The sequence below is a fragment of the Fimicolochytrium jonesii genome (assembly GCF_025526975.1).
Source record: "Fimicolochytrium jonesii strain JEL569 chromosome Unknown EV422scaffold_3, whole genome shotgun sequence".
NCBI lineage: Eukaryota > Fungi > Chytridiomycota > Chytridiomycetes > Spizellomycetales > Powellomycetaceae > Fimicolochytrium > Fimicolochytrium jonesii.
Genome location: NW_026515670.1, coordinates 742,664 through 759,029, shown reverse-complemented (window position 1 = coordinate 759,029; position 16,366 = coordinate 742,664). Strand labels below are relative to the sequence as shown.

Genomic DNA, 16,366 nt, shown 5'->3' with positions numbered 1-16,366 from the left:
GTCTCCCTTATTTGGTCGTCCAGTGGGTTCGTCCCTTCGTCTCTGAATCCACCTTCAACCCATCGATCTCGTCCATCGTCCGACCCTCCACGTAGTAGTCCTTCTAGACAATCCACTTCTCCATATGGACATGTGGGATCCCATCCTCGTCAAACTCGTCCAGTCCCTCCAGCCTCGCATATCCCAACTTCTCGTACCACCGCTGCTTATAACTCTGGGCATGCATATCGATCCGCTGAACGCCCAAGCGCTTGGCTTCCTCTTCCACCGCCTTGACGAGGAGTTGCCCGAGTCCCTTTCCGCGGTGTTCTTTTAGGACGGCTAGCCGGCCTAGCATTGCTGTTTTCGTCGCTGTTGGTGATTCGGCTTCCACGGGGACGAGGCGCGCTGTTCCTACGGGAGAGGCCGGTGCCGAGTCTGTGTTGTTGTCGGAGTAGGTGGCGAGGAATTGGGTGCAGACGGGGTCTTTTGCGTCTGGCTCTGTGTCTGGGGGACACTCCTGCTCGACGACAAAGACGACCTGGCGGACGTGTATGCAGCGGTCAAAGTCCTCTGTTGAGGAGACCTTGTGGACGGTGTAGGACATGCTGTGGTTGTGGTCTGCGAGGTGGTGAGTGAGTGTGAAGCGGTTCTGCGTTGGGGGAGGGGGGGCTGTTAACGAGACGGCCTGAGCCTGAGCGGAGTGTGAGATCGGGAGAAAGCTGCGGAGCATTCATTCCCCACGCATTCTTCCCGTGGCCTTTCTTCCCTCGCTATTCAGACTTGCATAACACCGCTTTCGTTGGAACAACGCCCGAGGCCATAGGAAGGCAGAATGGCGGCCAGATGGGCGCTCCCCTGGGGCTTCCCGGCTGGTTCTCTAGGTCAACTCGGTCGAAGAAACATCGCCTTGTCTGCTCCGAAAGCTGTGTTCCGGCCTCGGAATTCACAACCGCCCGCGCTAGCAGTAAGTGCAACCTACGGACGTCGAGTGAACTCCACCGCACCATCCAGTGGAGATGGCCGAGTACCACCGCTTCCTCCTGCTGAAGGGCACTACGATTCGGTGAGCAAAGAAGCTCTTCCATCTGCAACTGTCACCGACGCCTTGGATACAGAACACACACCACGACCGGAACCGGCAGCCCCTCGCACACGGAAAGAAATCGTTCTTCTCGAACAAGACCTCGAAGAAGAGTTTGTCAAAGGCTCCGGCCCCGGCGGGCAGAAAATCAATAAATGCAGACACAGAGTGCAGTTGAAACATATCCCCACCGGTTTGCGGGTTGAGGTAAAAAAACTCACATGAAATCTACGTCAATGACAAACATGTATGAACCCACGTTTACGTGAACTCAAAATCCCCCAGTCCCAACGCTTCCGCGACCTAACAGGCAACCGCAAAGAAGCACGCAAACTCATGACCCTCAAACTCGACGAGCATTTCAACGGCGAGCTTTCCAAGCGTCAGGTCAAAATTGCGAAAGAGAGGGTCAAGAAGAAGAAGATGGCGAGGAAGATTCGGAAGAAGCATGGTGTGGGGTCTGGGGGGTCTGAGGTGGATGATGGGGAGGATGATGTTTTACTCGAGGGTGACGGGGATGAATGGAAAGAAGGAAGCCTCACAATGGGGGAGAGTGGGAGTGAAATCAAGGCGGATGGAGGCCGTGCCGGACCGACAAAACATAGCGATGGCAAGACGTGAGGCAGCGCAAACCAAATTGGCCGTGCTCTTTCCCGTCAACTTTGCCGCGGAGAGACGGATGTGAAGGTTGGCGCACATGAGTGTACAACGCAGAATCCAGTGCCAGCGGCAGCAGCAGCGATGTAGGTGTTGAGTGGACAGCACACTCGCTCGCCGCGCGAAATGTTGTCGCCGGCCTTGACCTCAGTGATGCACCGCTTCAACCTACCTGAGGAAAGGTTGCCCTTGTCCGGTGACCCTAAATCCTGACGACCCTAGGACAGCTGCACGGCCGACATGGGTATCGAAATGCCCAAAACATGCATATGCACTATGCACGCAGCCATCGCCCATCACCTCTTCAAACCCGACCGTTTTCGCTGTCAAGCAGGATCTCTTGGCGGCAATTACCAGCACGACCACGCAGTCTCTATTGCGAAATTCACGCTACCCCTATCGATGATGCTTTCGTTAATTGCTCTTCATGGAGTGGAAAGTGGACAGTGCCCGCCAGCCTGAAATGCCGACAAGCTGGCATTGCCAGGCTCACCTCGGGTCCTGCATCCGTGGACGCACGAAAACGGACACATGTGTGATCTCTTCAAACTAACGCACAGCTCTTTTTGAAATCCGTGGATCCGCTGAGAGACATCCTTTCATGATCACGTAGTCCCAGCATCCGGCTTATTTGGCGTATATGATTTCGCCACCAGCGCCGGCCTCTTCACCAAAGACGTGATGGCATTTTATTCGCCTGCGTCAGTGTCACCGGCGACACTATGTAGGCGTGATGTAGGTGGCTTTCCATAGCAGTATACATAGCTTTTCTCGTGTATACGCCGTGTATACCACCACTGAGTTACCGGCCCGCGTGGAATACTTTGTGTATGACAAGTCCATGAGGTTGCCTACTGTCTCGCTTTCCTATGAAACCTATGTCGGACATCCATCGCCTCTTTCACCGAATCAGGTTGGAAGGTTCGGTGCGCACTGTCGAGCGGGTCAACTGAAAGAGAACGTGGAGCTGGCACGGCACAGACTCATAGGGCCGAGTCGCCCAACTCCGACCCCCGCGTACAGACGCCAAGTCTCGTTTGCCCGCGCAGAATTTGCGACACGATGATCCATCCATCACGTCGCCTCCTTTGGCGCCCATTTCATCTGATGTCCCCTTGCACTGGGCGAAATGCTCTGCGGAGAGACGCAAAGAGGCATTGCATGTCATCGTCATCCATACGCTCTGCGAAACACGGCCGTCACGGTCATGGAGAGAGGGTCAACTTGAAGACGCCGTCTGGGCTCTCGACTTTTCTGCGCCCCTCGTTGATCGTCCTAGTGAACACTGTCGTCGATCCCTTCCCCCATATCTCTTCGAATCGGTGGGCGGCTTCACACCGTACTAGTAAATCATCTTGGGAGCGTCGACTCCTTTAGAGGGATTTTCATGGAAAGGAGGGATGAAGCGAAAGGAGGAGACGAAGACCCGGGGAACGCAGCAACGCAAAGAGCCCGTATATTCTCTCCACGCATCTTTGCAAATAAGCCATCGTCCCCGTGGAACGCAATGCTTGTTTCCCTCGCTGGGCGCCTTCTTGGCGGGCTATTTGTGCACCCATGGTGGGCGGCGTGTGATGTGCAGTGAAGCAACCCTGCTTGCACTGGAATATGTACAGTATCGATATGTACAGGCCGATGGACGGCAGGAATGTGTGGAGAGAGCGAGCAAGATAACGATGCATATGTAGGGCATGCCATACAGTATCTGAGCCTTTCTCCCAGTGTGTTCTGGGGCCAGCAGGCAAGCTGTCAATTGCATTGCAGGAAGTGACAGGATTGACGGCGGCTGCGCTTACGACTCTCGCTTACGCGCGAATTCCCACCCACCAACGTTGCGCTTGTTTTCCTCCCCTTGCCAACCCTCATCTCAATCCTTCTACTTGGCCCGCACAGCGCCCGCCTGTTATCTCCCTGCTTCATCCATCGCCACTCCACACTTCTGATTCGCAATATCGAACTTCCTGTCTCCTGTCTGTCTGTCTGTCTGTCTGCACATGCAACCGCTTTCTCTGCATTAAAAGTACGCGAAGCACAGCAACGTTCGCCCGTCCCGCTCCAACTCGCTCCCTCCCACCCAACATCTCGTGTTCTGCTCGCACACGCCCTTTCCCTCGCTCCGTCGCATAGTGACTCGGGATCTCTACAAAAGCCTAAAGGGGCCCACTCTCGTATCCGGTTTTCCCGCCCAAAAAGTGAAAATAACCGCACAGCACAGCGCCGGACGGAAGACGAAGGAAAGGAAAGAGAACGAGAAACGGGAATTGGCGCACGCTTAAGCTTCTCGGAGGTGGAGCCGGACGTCGGTTTGGTTGTTGTCAGAAGCAGGAATATCGTCAGTGTCATCCGCTTAGATCGAAGTTTATAGTAGCTGCGACGGAGATCCAACGCCTCAACGAACGCACAGCACTACATCTGCAACGCACAGAACCATCATTCGCATCACATTGCATACTTCATCACACATCGCAACGCTACTTTTCAATCCTGAAAACATCGCATCAAACATGCTGCGCGCACTCGGGAAAGCATTCGGCAGCCAAACCTCGCTCTCCTCAACCAGCTCGGGTTCAAGCTCACAGCAGCAGCAGAATTCGCAGCAGCGGAAGCCTCATATGGGTGGCGCTCATCCGGCGACTCGCAAATCCGGACCTGCATCATCAGCGGACGCAGAGCCTGAAGCTAGCGCAAAGGTCAGGACCGACAGCACGTCATCCGCGTCTTCCTGCCCACCACCATCCTCCTCGTCTTCTTCTTCATCGCTATTCTCCTCATCCTCCACGTCGTCCTTGGGACGCAAGCCAAGCGGAATCCTCCGCCGAACGAACAGCCATCGTGTGCTTGACGTCAGTGCCCACAGGCGTGGAGCCAGGTTGCATCACTCGGACAAGGAGAACGTGAACGTGCATGCGCGGCCTCAAGCCGACAACATGCAGGGCCGTGATGCACCGGCAGTGACGGGAGTCTACCCACATCGCCGGCTTCCTTCCCATCCCAACCGCCGCGGTGTGTCTGGGTCTGCACATGCACATGCACATGGATACGATCCCGCATCCAACACTCCCGTCAGTCCCATGCCGCCGCCGCGTAACCGCCCGCATGCGCAGCAACATATTTACCAACAGCAGCATCCGGTGCAGCAAAAGTACGATCCGGTGAACTACCCCGTCCCACCTCCACCGCCGCAACTGCAATACCAGCGTCGCCATGTCAGTGATTCGCATCATCCGCAGCAGCACCACTCTACGTGTCCGAGTCCTCATCACCCGTACGCGTTTCCTAGTCAACAACAGACATCAACACCCCAACAACCACCCCCGCAACCCCTACGTACCCTGCACAGCAACCCTTCCCTAGCCTCACTCGCGCCTTCCGAATCAATGTCCGTCGCGGGCACCGTTAATGTACGACGCAGACCGAGTGAGACCCGGATTGGGGATTTTGATTTCGAGGATTTTGAGTGTGGGGAGGAAGGGTATGAGGATGAGGAGAGGAAGAAGAGCGGATTTGGGGCATTGAGGAGACGGGCGAGTAGTGTGCGGATTAGTGTTAGGAGGAGGTTCTCGGTATGTCGTTCCCTGATTTCTATGTTTGATGTTGACTTTCTGGACCCATTCACTCATCCCATTTGCATGTACTTCTCAGACCAAACGCTCAGCCTTCGACGCAGCGCTAACCCATGGCAGCTCGACAGTCCACCTCCCATCCGTCGTCAACGCCAACAAAGCAAACACCACCAGTCGCCGACGCGCATCCATGTCCGCGTCAACCTCTCGAAAGTACGCAACATTCACCTACGGCTCCGCCCTCGCCGCCCGCAGCTGCGTCGAGCTCGGACGCGTTCGCGAGGAGGAAAGTGGGTCCGATGCATCGTCTTACCAACGTGGCCACCCGAAGGTGCTGAGACCCTGTGCGTCGACAACGAGTTTGCATTCGTTATCTCATCCCGTCACGACGACCCCTGCTGTGACAGCCTCGCTGCCGCGCAGGTCACGGAGTTTATCGTTAAGGGTGCGGCGGACGGTTTCTACACCCGCCCTAGCTTCCACCCCTGCCACCTCCCACACCAAGTCCAAATCCAAACACAATGAGAACATACAACCAACGCCCCTTCAACTTCTCTGGCACGGCATGCACCACCCGACCCCGACCTCCTCCGCGACCTCCTACACCCTGGGCACAGCCTTGCTGGCGCGGGACCAAGTCGCACTCGCCGTGCCGCACTTGCATGCCGCGGCGGCGAAGGGGCATGCAGATGCGGCATACACTTTGGCGGTTTTGTGGATGCGTGGATGGAGTGGCGAGGCGAAGGGGGATGGAGGGGAAGTGGAACCGGACCATGGCCGCGCGATGCAGTACTACCTCTCTGCGGCTAGGTTGGGGCATGCGGCGGCGATGTGCAATGTTGGGGTTATGTATGCGGCGGGGATGGGTGTTGCGTCGGGGGACGCGGACGGGGTGCCATCGGACAACGATGAGGAGGTGTATGAGGATGAGCAGGAGGAGGAGGAGGATTCCCACGGCGGCCCATCGATGAGCCGCGGACGACAGCAGCAGCGAGGCCACGGCCGAGGCAGGGGCCGCCGCACATCCTCCACTTCCGCATCCGGCTCGTCCTCCTCTTCCCAAAGCGAAGGCGGCAACATCAGCCCCCCACCCAAACCCCGCCAACCCAACCACATCCTTGCCCTGAGCTACCTCCGGCAATCCGCGTTAGCAGGCTACCCAAAAGGCATGTACAACCTCGCGGCGATGCTCTACGGCAACGGGGACTTCATCGGGGCGGCGGCATGGTTTGAGCGCGCGGCGAGGGCGGGGTGTGGTGGGGACGCTGAGGACTGGGTGAGACGGTTGAGGGGTGGGATGAGGGTTGGGAGGCCGTTGCCGGCGGTTCCTGGGGGTGTTGTTGCGGGACGGTGAACATGGTGTGGATGTAAATTTGAAATGAGACATGTAGGTATCTTTCATGTAAAGTAAACGAGACTTTTGGGGAGTACAGTATGTATATTTGTGCAGTAGTCGATCAATGAACCAAAAATGCCAAAAGAAGCAGTGAAGAATATGGGATCAATTAGGTTTTTGCCACTTTCTGGTGGAAGGTGCTGCCGGGATTGCATCAGCGGTTGGGACGCCATATTTCAATGATCTTCTTTCGACATACGCTTGACCCTGGAAAAATGAAAGATGGTGGCCGTCCGACATATCCGCCTGAGCAACAGGTATCGGAATGACAAGCTTACTTGGCGAGCGGATAGTCCTGTCGGTCCGCATGACACACCTGGAAACGTTTCCAACTGCTTCCAGGCACTTTTGCAACAATGTGTATTATCAGGATTGTCACTCCTAGTGTTCGTTTGATGGGAGGCACCGCGAAAAGTGCTGTTTGGAGTATTCAGTTGAAAGGGGCCATCTAGAGCCATCCTGTGGTATCGAAACGTCGGAAGCCCTCTTGGCCACACCAAATATGATACTGTTGCTTTGCGCTCGTATGAAGGTGCACCCTAGTGGCAGTAGCTGTTACGACTGTGGTATCTGTGTGCCGGCCCGTGACGAAGTGCGATGCAGAGGATGAATGGGCAATGGGACCTGAGGACGCTTGGCGCTTCCATTTCACACTCATCCTTAAAGGTGCTCCCATCACCGTACGCATAGACACACACACACACATACATCCCACTATGACCGACATCAAGGACCTCAGCACTCTAAGACCGGCCAGTAGGGTGCTCAGGGAAAGGCGTGAAAGCACGCCGCCCGTCGGCGCCGAGACTGCTACTCCCGGCACGGGCACGGTGAAGCGTGGGCGAGGACGGCCGCGCGGGTCAGGACGAGGAGGGTTAGCACAAGGAGACACAGAGTCAGGTCCAGGGAGAGGACGGGGACGCGGACGGCCACGGGGAAGACCACGGGGAAGACCACCGCAGCGTCCCAGTACCATAAGACTGGTGTTCAAGACGCGGGAACAGGAAGAACAGGAACGAGAGGCAAAGGAGCCTACGCCCGAGGAGAGAGTCAAGGGCGAGGGAGAGGAAGAGGCGGCGCAGGAGGAGGCCGTGGAGGAAAAGGAAGAGGAATTAGAATTGGAGAAGAACGAGGAGAAGCTGGTGCAAGAGGACGAGAGTAAGAAGGAGTGGGAACAAGAGCCGGAGCAGATGGAGGTGGAGAAGGAAAACCTAGAGGATAACGTCGACGACGAAAACGGGGAGAATAACGTCGAGAAAAGCTTGGGGGAATCCATAAACCAGGAAGAGCAGGAGGCGGTAGAGGCACCACCACCACCACCGCCCGAGTACAACAGCGAAGTAGCCTCTCCCGAACCTGAGCCTGAATTCGGAGCCGAACCTGAACCGCAGGCAGAGCCAGAGCCGGAATCGGAACCGAAATGGTTCGCGAATTTGGTGCGGCCATCACCATCTCCGTATTTTGGCCTAAACCTTGACCACGATGATGTGAAGGACAGCGCGTTCCTCACGACGTTGAAGACGCTGGTTTTCATGAACAATGTACCAAGTTTGCCGGAGGAGTGTGCTGAGGTCGTGCGAACGCAAATGGCGTTCCTGTTCATGGGCATGGCCCCAAGCGTTGAGAATCTGGACGGTCAGAAAGGTGTCGATGATGGGTGAGGCGTTGTCTATACCTCTGTTGATCAAAGTTTGCCAAAGCCTACTCACTCGAGGATGTTTGACACAGTACACAAGCCCAGCTTCAAAGCGAGATCGAGCAAAGCATCGCTTCGCACATTGCGCGACGAAAAGCATTCCGCTGTCGCCCATTACTGAAGCAACGACCGTTGTTCCGCCCAAACTCGACAACCGTAGTACCCGGGAAGTCGCTCTACTATATCGACGCTCCAGGCATCCCCGTCGGGCATAGGACCTACGAGCGCGTTGCACCCGCGCCAGACCCGCCCGACAACGAGGTCGAAATGGCGTTCGACTCCTTCCCCGGTTCGCCGGCGATCTCAAATCCACTTGAGATGATGGACATCTCACCAACCAGCACTCCCGACGCGTCCCGCAAACGCAAAAGAGCCGGTGCGGCCTCAACGTCCTCGGTATCCCCATTAACCTCCGAATTGGAATCTATCGCCACCTCTACTCCGGACGAGTCGCCCGCGCGGTTACAGCTTAAGCTTTTGAGCGAAAGCCAGAGTCCGATGCGGAAGCTTGAGCGAGTGAGCGAGACGCCAGACCCCGAAGGGAGGCGAAAAAGTGGGAGGGTTAGGCGCCGCGTTCATTACGGATATGGATATTGAACTAGGTATAGAGCATGTAGCGAGATCGTTCTTGTGTATCTAGCGGCGAGAGAGTTTCTGATGGAATTTACTGCATCGAGCGGCGTAGGAACCGGTGAAATGACCGTTTCTTTCTTGTACATACTTACGCTTTGCGTATGGCATCTCAACATTGGGACACAAATTTGGCCAGCTTGGAACGCTCCGGTTGTCATTACTGGAGACATTGTTGCAATGCCAAATGTCCGTCTGTGACTTCTCCGACACCTTCTGATTCACTCGGAATGCCTCCTGGGCACCGCCGGTAATGAGGCAGCCCAGATGTCACATACACGGCGAACGGCGAAAGGCCTACCTTGAACCTGTCAACGGTAGTGCGAAAGGGATGCGAAAGGGGAACACGTCTTGGCTCGACTCGGGAAAATAAGCTTAATCCTAACCTTCTAAAACAAGCGTCGTTGTAAACAGCAGCTTGACGCAAGGATGCGTTCCCCCACGCTCTCAAGGGCCTGCTCCGGGAAGTCCGCGATTTCGACCCTATTTTAAGATTCAACCTTGCCCAACAATACAGTAGCCTTCAAAATAGGCAAAGCACTGAAAAGCCCTGTTGTACTATGACATCACAAACAAGGGCACCTTCTAGAAGGTGTGTAAACTTAGGTCGCCGAGGAATGTTGATCCAACCCTTCAGAAGGCAAACAATGCATTCCGTCATGTGCTCTATATACCATGGATGAAAAATGACCTTCCATAAGGCCCTGAAGCTTCGGATTGGCTATTTCCCCCCCTCTGCATCGCCTTATGTGGCATAGCCTTCAACCTTCCAGACAGCACAGCTCCCGCCGTCTGGCCACGCCTGGATTTCGTACCTATGCACTTTCCGGTGGTCGGTGTTTCACCTTCCGGCTATAACGGTGCACATATGTGGTCCGCGGATTTCGAAAACTACTGAGAGGCAGGAATGGCTAGAGCGTATGTGCCAAATGTGGATATTTTGATATTGCGGAATTGTGGATTCCATTCTTTTCCTCCGTTCTTGAATATCCCCAGGGCTATAAAGACAACTGGGTGGTCAGACGACAGCCGCTCTCGTTTTCCTTTATTCGCTCTTGTGCCTCGCACATACCTGTTTGCACTTCGCTCTACCAGGCTTTCTATTCCTATACCCTTCACTGATATCTGCGTCAATCATGCATTACAATCTCCTCAAACTCGCGCTCGCCGTGGCGGCCGTGTCACCGGCCTTGGCGGCGTGGCCATACGGTCCGTTCAGCTACACCGTCCCATTCGCAAAGGGCGGAGGCTCCGCCTCGATTGCCGAGCTGCAAGCGCCTTTCATCCCCGGCAGCAAGCTCGTGTACAATGCCGCCAACAGCGGCGCCGCGGCGTGGGCCAACATGAAGAACGACCCCAAAGACGGCAGCGTCGTTACGCTTATCAACCTGCCGCACACCATGCTGCAGCCCATATACCCCGGCTTCGTCGCCAATTACACTTTTGATGATATCAAGATTGCTTATATCCATTCGTATACCCCCTTGGCTCTCATCGTCCCGTCCAACTCGACCATCCAGACCTGGGCGGATTTCGTGGATGCCTGCCGTACTGGAAACTCGAGCATGATTATTTCCGGTGCCGCGAAAGGCACGGTGTTTGATTTGGCGACGTTGAGGTTGAAGCGCTTGGCTAGACTTGATGTTGCATATGAGAGTGCAGGGGATGGTGCCAATGTGGCTATCACTGCTCTGTTGCAGGTATGTGTCGAATGTGTGAGCGGAGAGAGCGGAGGGACGCGTGACCTCACGAATCTGTGAGGAACTCCCGCTTAAGGCAGGCCTTCTTATGTTAACCCATTTCTTCTTTTCCCAACCTCGCAGGGCAAATACCGTGCTGCCTGGACAACCACTCCCGCTGTCTTCAACCGCCCGGATCTCCGCACTCTCGCCATCGCTGCCGAATTCGAGTTTCCACAAATCGACGCGCCCACCTTCAAAGAACTCGGCATCAACTATGTCGATGGTATCTATCGCGGGATGGGGCTTCCTGCTGGCACACCTGATAACGTTATGCAGGTAAATTTATTGATTAGAATACAGAGAAAATGCTCGCCACGTACAATGTATGCTGAAACTTCTCATTTATAGGACGTCGCGAACTACCTCAATGTCTTGACCCGCAACCTGACCTACATCTCAAAAGTGGCTGACTCCGGCGCTGTGCAGGTCTTCATGCCCTACGGAAGCACCACGTTGAAAGCGTTCATTGCCAATCAGCAAGAATCTATCACCAGTGATTTGTTCCCGCCAGATGCCATCTCGCGCGGTTCTTTGCATGCCATGATAGGTGAGGATTGCGATTCTATCTCTACATATAACAGCTTGTGTGCATGATGTGCTGACGAGTGGTTTCCCCATGTGCGCAACTAGCTCTCGGTGCTATCGGATTGATATTGACGGTCGGAGCGGCGGCGTTTGCTCTTATCTACCGCAACACGCCCATCATCAAAGGGTCCTCCTACTTCTTCAACAATGTGATTCTCATCGGTATCGCAACCGTCTACATCTCCATCCTCGTCAACAGCCTTCAACAGCCGCTGCCAGGCGTGTCGGCCGCGACGCTGACCAAAGTGTGTCGCGCGATGCCCTGGGTGTTGGGTCTGGGTTTTGATATCACCTTCGCCGCAATCATCGTCAAGTCTTACCGTCTTTACCGTCTGTTCCTGTTCTCGGCGTCCTCGGTAATTCAGTTTAAGGCGACAAACTGGGCGATCATGCAGTGGGTGTTTGCGATCTGCTCCGTGAATGCCCTGGTGTATCTCGTGTGGACTGTCCACGACCCCATGGTTGCCACGTTGAACAGTCTGGACGGCGACCGCACCTTCTACTACACTTGCGATGGGAAGCACACGTCTGAGTACCTGGGCGTCGTTCTGGCTATCAAGTATGTGATGTTGTCCGCTGCTGGCTACTTTTGCTTCAAGTTAAGGGACTTGAGCTCCGCTTTGAATGAGGTGAGGAAAGAGACCTGGCTTAACATCATGACCTTTCTCAGTACGCTAACGTCCGCATGTCTTTCCATTCTCTCAGAGTAAAGCCATTGCCGCAGCCACCTTCTCTACCACGTTTATCCTCACCATCTGCCTGGGAGTGTACAGCATGGTCAACAGTTTCCAAGGCCGTTTCGTCATCTACAGCGGGGGCATCTTCCTTGGGGCTACCGGCTGCCTCGTCGCGCTGTTCGCCCCCAAACTGATGGTTACGGTGTTCTCCCCGCAAACCAACACCCGCGAGCACATGCGCCGTCTCCTCCGCGGAACAGACCGTTCGACACACGCAGGGGGTTCGTCTGACGAGGCGTCTGGCGTCAAGAGCGGCAACGGGAGGAAGGCGTCGCAGGACTTGACCGGCAAACCCATGCCTCTCAGCCAGAATACCAGGAAGGCGTCGATGAGTTTAGGCATAGGCACGCAATCCCTCGCCTCACACGGGTCGGTCGGATCCATGGCCAACTTGTCCCCTCGCCTTGGTGCGGCTGCATCCGTCGTCAACGGTATCCCCACGTCGAACGCCCATATCGCGCCAGCGCCTGCCACGATCTACGTGCAGGATGGAAAGCAGTTGGCTCGAGAGCACCGCGACCGCATTGCTGGTCTCGTCCGCGTCATTAACAACACCGCTGCATCGGGACGTATCACTGAGTTCCAAGAACACATCGACAAGCTTCAGGCGTTCTCGAGCCGGTTCAAGATCCTCGCCCCCGTCAAAACGCGCACGGGGTCCATCGGCGTTCTCAATCTCGAGAAGGGTGAGAAGACCGAAAAGGATAAATTTACGGCGGGATCGCCTACGACCAAAGAGATTACCAAAACGAATGTCTTTCCCATCACTGAAGACGTGTGAGCTTATTAGTTGCATGGTAGCGGGAGGGGATCAGCAGCAATCTACATATCGATATACCCTTTGGTTAACCGGGCAGAGGTGTTTGATTTCCTTCGAATTGTACCCCAATTCCTTCATTTTTTATTGCGTAATCACTTGGATAGCCCCTGCGAGCTGTGCGTTCCTTTCAGCTGTTCTCAACGATGCGGTTTCCTCTGAAACGGGGTTAGACTTCGTTCTTTGGCATCTCCCCCTTGTACTCCTCTGGCAGACATGATACTTGCATACGGAAAAGCACGCTCGGCCAATATCGCCCGTTCACCGTCGTTACTCCCCTGGGAACTTCGACACACATTTGCCATCAATTGCACCCCTGCATCGCCGTCCTCAATCCCTGCCTTCGCCCTGACATGTCGTCCAACTGTGATCCCCATTAATCATGTTCCCGTAAACCGATTGTGATTACGCTCCCGTTACTGTTCTCTGCGATATTTCCACGTGTTTCTGTTGCTTTTTCTTGACCATCAACCTGGCCCTAACTCCGTTGGAATGATTACGGGCGCTTACCTCCGGGATTTCGTCCATCTGTGATCGCTTCATAGATTGTTTCCCTGCCCGGGATCGTGGTTTCAGCCCTCTACCACAACTTTTCCGAGGAGTTGAGTGTTACATGTGGCTTGCAAGCACCATTCGGGTACAGCGGACACCGGTTCAAAGAATTTGCTACATTGGTACCTCGGCTGCGTATCTCCCTACCGTTCGATGCTCAGAGTCATAAAGTCAAGGATAGCTTACCTAATGGTCACATTCGCCTTCCATCGGTTCCCTGTGCTTTTCAAAGTGTCTTCGTCAAGACCTCTTACCCCGCCGCGGTCTTTTCAACGTAGGATTCTTTCTCCGCAGGCACACGTAAGGTTGGAAACGCGTCACTTGAGGCAGGGAGTTCTGCGGGGAAAACGCACTTCATCGACAGCTTGCTTGCTTCGCTGGGCAACACCTGAGACTGAACTTGAAGGCGAGCACGCATGTGGATCTGGAAACGAGCGAGGAGGATCTGCAGGAGTTTAGGGGCTTCCTGACGGGGCGCCCCAAACTAGCGCAGCAGAGCATCGAGACTACCACCGGGAGAACTTAGATCAATTCAGATGCAGGCGCTAGCCAAATGCGCTGCGTTTTGACAGGGTCGGCGGGTGCTGACACATCATAGGCCGAATACGCGTTATTCTCACGTTACGTATTCCCACGCGTCGACTCGCTGCATGATATCCAATTGTCCATAGATCTAGTTTTGGGAAGGGCTTACGCGGTCTGAGCAAGGCGCATACACCAGCGGTACACTAGGTGCTTCTCGGAGGTGCTGCGACGGAAAGCAAGAAGAAGAAAAAAGCGGGAGAGATTGGTTACTAGGCATCGAGCGCGCGCTATGATGATCAGAAAGTATGTTTGGAAAGGACGTGGCGGGAGCCGCAGGTCGGCACGTTAGCCCTCTAGGCTAGGAGCGCGCCAGTTCCCAAGTTCGCGGGCAGTCCCGTTCTTATCGTCAAGATATCGTTGACACCGGCCCTCCCACCCTGGCCCCCGGTTGGAATGGCTCCTCGAGAAACGGTTGCGTGCACCATGCATAGCGACGATCGGAACACTTCACCGAGATGGGTCCGTGTGGTGGAATCTTGTATCTGACCCAAATCATCTGTACATCACCGAATCGCTTATGATTTACATAATTACAGGCTCAAGTATACGCCGCAACAAATGTAGGAGAGTTGTCTATGGTATGAAGGTTGTCTATGGAGATTTGTCTACGGGCTGTCCTTCTACGAACATCTAGTTACCCTTGCAGTTACCCTTCCCGTTTCCGTTGTTGCCCTGGCAAGATGCGTCGCCTGTTCCAGCAGGCAACGGGATGGGCGCCGGCACAATACCCTTGCACTCAACAAGGTTGGTCCATCCGTTCTTTCCCATCTTCACCATCGCCTCCGTGAAATCCCTGTTCCAGTCATCCTGACGGCCAACGTACTTGGCAAACTCTTGCTTGGTACGAGGGTCACGGGAGATGCCGACGTCGGACTGGAGACGGACCTGACCGGCAGGCGCAACGGGTGTGCTTAATGTCTCGTTATAGTAGCCAACGTCCCAGACCTCGGGGGAAGAGTCGAAGGATTTGCCGGTGGTGTCGTCGACGGGGTTGGCCGGTGGTGTTGAGAAGCGCTTGCCAGAGGTGTGCGAGCCGATGAGTGCCGCAAGATCTTTTGTGGACAGGCCTTGACGCTTGAACTTGGCAATGATGCCGTCCATGCTCTCTGCGAATGGGATTCATCAGAGGTAGAGACGTTGACATTAGCATTCTGTCAAGCGCACATTACGCCTAGAGGCATTCGTGACGAAAGAGCAAACATACCGGTGTCACCAGGTAACCGGTTAGCATCATCAGGAGTGTTCGAGTCAACTCGTCCAACCCAGAAGGGGATCTGAGCGCCTCCAGGGCAGCTCTGCGTTCCCAAAAGCCCAGCAAGGTTGATAATGTCCGCCCGGGACACTTTTCCTCCAAACTGGTCGTACACATCGCGCAGGGCTGCGAGGACATCCTTCAGGTGGTCGTTCTCCGGCATGGCTTCTTCCGAGGCGAACTTCATGATGGATCCGTTGGGACCGCCAGAGTTATCGCTTACTTGGAAGGTGCCCGCGTCGTGAAAATACAGTCTCACGGCGGCACGGCCGAGAGCGGAGCATGGCCGAGAGCCGAACTTGGCAAAGATAGCGTCCTTGACTTGGGTCCATTGCGCGACGTCGCATTTGCCGGATGAGCCAGATCCGGAGTTGCCGTTGCCATTTCCGTTACCGTTTCCGTTACCGTTTCCATTGCCGTTTCCGTTGCCGCGGGGGATGACGGTGGCAGAGGCGGATGCCGCAAGGGCGGTGAGGGCGATGAGTGAGATTTTCATTTTGCGAGTTTTGCGAGTTTTCGAGCGGAGGCGGTGGATGAAAGCGCAGGAGACCGTGAAGACACCTGTACTTTTATATTCATCCCCTCAGCCTAGCGGTCCGTCCATCTTCCACCGGCCTTCTATTTCTCCGCCTCCCACCGAATCCATACACCAAAAGTTCTCTTTCCCTCTTTCCGAAAGAGCCACAAGAGAAAAATCTATCGTCGGGATCCATCTGTTGCCTACTACTGTGGGAGAAAACAATTGAAATCAGAAAGCCCGACGATGTGCCTGTGCGAAGTACAACGAGCTACTTCCGTGGAAAGGTGGAGACCGCCGATCGCGTAGGAAGAAATTTGGAAAATTCTACCACAAAAAAGCTCAGAAAGTTTGAAATTAGATTACCATCAATTTCCGGTGGTCCCGAGAACCAGAAACTCACAAACTTAGCAGACTTGCAGAGAAAATACCTTGTCCGCGGCGCACGCTGCCGGGCAGTGGGCACCATGAGGCTTGACTCTTGAGCAGGTTGTGAAAACTTGAGTGCGTTGTGACTTGCGCAGTCAACGACTTGGACAATGGAGACCGCCGCGGCCTCCGATCGGACCGATGG

At 55.0% G+C, this 16,366-nt stretch overlaps 7 protein-coding genes across 7 annotated transcripts; 5 read left to right on the top strand and 2 right to left on the bottom strand.

The window, feature by feature from the left end:
- Positions 1 to 103: 103 nt before the first annotated feature.
- Positions 104 to 586, bottom strand: EV422DRAFT_492779 (acyl-CoA N-acyltransferase; the record flags this gene model as incomplete). Its single annotated transcript, XM_053067623.1, has 1 exon — positions 104 to 586. The coding sequence occupies one exon, from the start codon at positions 584 to 586 to the stop codon at positions 104 to 106; it is 483 nt and encodes a 160-aa protein (XP_052928691.1).
- EV422DRAFT_240590 (RF-1 domain-containing protein) lies at positions 491 to 1,834 on the top strand. The gene is made up of 3 exons (XM_053065648.1): positions 491 to 610; positions 761 to 1,270; positions 1,349 to 1,834. Exons 2-3 carry the CDS (start codon positions 815 to 817, stop codon positions 1,682 to 1,684), a joined length of 792 nt encoding a protein of 263 aa, XP_052928690.1. The 5' UTR covers positions 491 to 610; positions 761 to 814; the 3' UTR covers positions 1,685 to 1,834.
- Positions 1,835 to 4,224: 2,390 nt separating this feature from the next.
- EV422DRAFT_605445 (uncharacterized protein) lies at positions 4,225 to 6,989 on the top strand (the record flags this gene model as incomplete). The annotated part of the gene is made up of 2 exons (XM_053073780.1): positions 4,225 to 5,283; positions 5,363 to 6,989. 2 exons carry the CDS (start codon positions 4,225 to 4,227, stop codon positions 6,635 to 6,637), a joined length of 2,334 nt encoding a protein of 777 aa, XP_052928689.1. The 3' UTR covers positions 6,638 to 6,989.
- Positions 6,990 to 7,142: 153 nt separating this feature from the next.
- EV422DRAFT_240473 (uncharacterized protein) lies at positions 7,143 to 9,115 on the top strand. Its single transcript, XM_053065646.1, has 2 exons — positions 7,143 to 8,336; positions 8,408 to 9,115. The coding sequence occupies exons 1-2, from the start codon at positions 7,297 to 7,299 to the stop codon at positions 8,970 to 8,972; spliced, it is 1,605 nt and encodes a 534-aa protein (XP_052928688.1). The 5' UTR covers positions 7,143 to 7,296; the 3' UTR covers positions 8,973 to 9,115.
- Positions 9,116 to 9,726: 611 nt separating this feature from the next.
- Positions 9,727 to 11,116, top strand: EV422DRAFT_516998 (uncharacterized protein). Its single transcript, XM_053069420.1, has 2 exons — positions 9,727 to 10,705; positions 10,829 to 11,116. Exons 1-2 carry the CDS (start codon positions 10,142 to 10,144, stop codon positions 11,093 to 11,095), a joined length of 831 nt encoding a protein of 276 aa, XP_052928687.1. The 5' UTR covers positions 9,727 to 10,141; the 3' UTR covers positions 11,096 to 11,116.
- An 853-nt stretch (positions 11,117 to 11,969) lies between these two features.
- EV422DRAFT_240450 (uncharacterized protein) lies at positions 11,970 to 13,143 on the top strand. The gene has a single exon (XM_053065645.1). It carries the CDS (start codon positions 12,107 to 12,109, stop codon positions 12,848 to 12,850), a length of 744 nt encoding a protein of 247 aa, XP_052928686.1. The 5' UTR covers positions 11,970 to 12,106; the 3' UTR covers positions 12,851 to 13,143.
- Positions 13,144 to 14,527: 1,384 nt separating this feature from the next.
- On the bottom strand, positions 14,528 to 16,264 carry EV422DRAFT_240390 (heme peroxidase). Its single transcript, XM_053065644.1, has 2 exons — positions 15,228 to 16,264; positions 14,528 to 15,129 (listed from the first exon to the last, which is right to left on the bottom strand). Exons 1-2 carry the CDS (start codon positions 15,769 to 15,771, stop codon positions 14,654 to 14,656), a joined length of 1,020 nt encoding a protein of 339 aa, XP_052928685.1. The 5' UTR covers positions 15,772 to 16,264; the 3' UTR covers positions 14,528 to 14,653.
- Positions 16,265 to 16,366: the final 102 nt, after the last annotated feature.

Coding starts and splice junctions, on each gene's coding strand:
- EV422DRAFT_240450 (XM_053065645.1), top strand. CDS start 12,107: ATGGTCAACAGTTTCCAAGGCCGTTTCGTCATCTACAGCGGGGGCATC.
- EV422DRAFT_240473 (XM_053065646.1), top strand. CDS start 7,297: ATGGGACCTGAGGACGCTTGGCGCTTCCATTTCACACTCATCCTTAAA. Junction 8,337..8,407: donor CAGAAAGGTGTCGATGATGG/GTGAGGCGTTGT, acceptor TGTTTGACACAG/TACACAAGCCCAGCTTCAAA.
- EV422DRAFT_240590 (XM_053065648.1), top strand. CDS start 815: ATGGCGGCCAGATGGGCGCTCCCCTGGGGCTTCCCGGCTGGTTCTCTA. Junction 1,271..1,348: donor CCACCGGTTTGCGGGTTGAG/GTAAAAAAACTC, acceptor AAAATCCCCCAG/TCCCAACGCTTCCGCGACCT.
- EV422DRAFT_240390 (XM_053065644.1), bottom strand. CDS start 15,771: ATGAAAATCTCACTCATCGCCCTCACCGCCCTTGCGGCATCCGCCTCT. Junction 15,130..15,227: donor CCGGTTACCTGGTGACACCG/GTATGTTTGCTC, acceptor TCCCATTCGCAG/AGAGCATGGACGGCATCATT.
- EV422DRAFT_516998 (XM_053069420.1), top strand. CDS start 10,142: ATGCATTACAATCTCCTCAAACTCGCGCTCGCCGTGGCGGCCGTGTCA. Junction 10,706..10,828: donor CTATCACTGCTCTGTTGCAG/GTATGTGTCGAA, acceptor CCAACCTCGCAG/GGCAAATACCGTGCTGCCTG.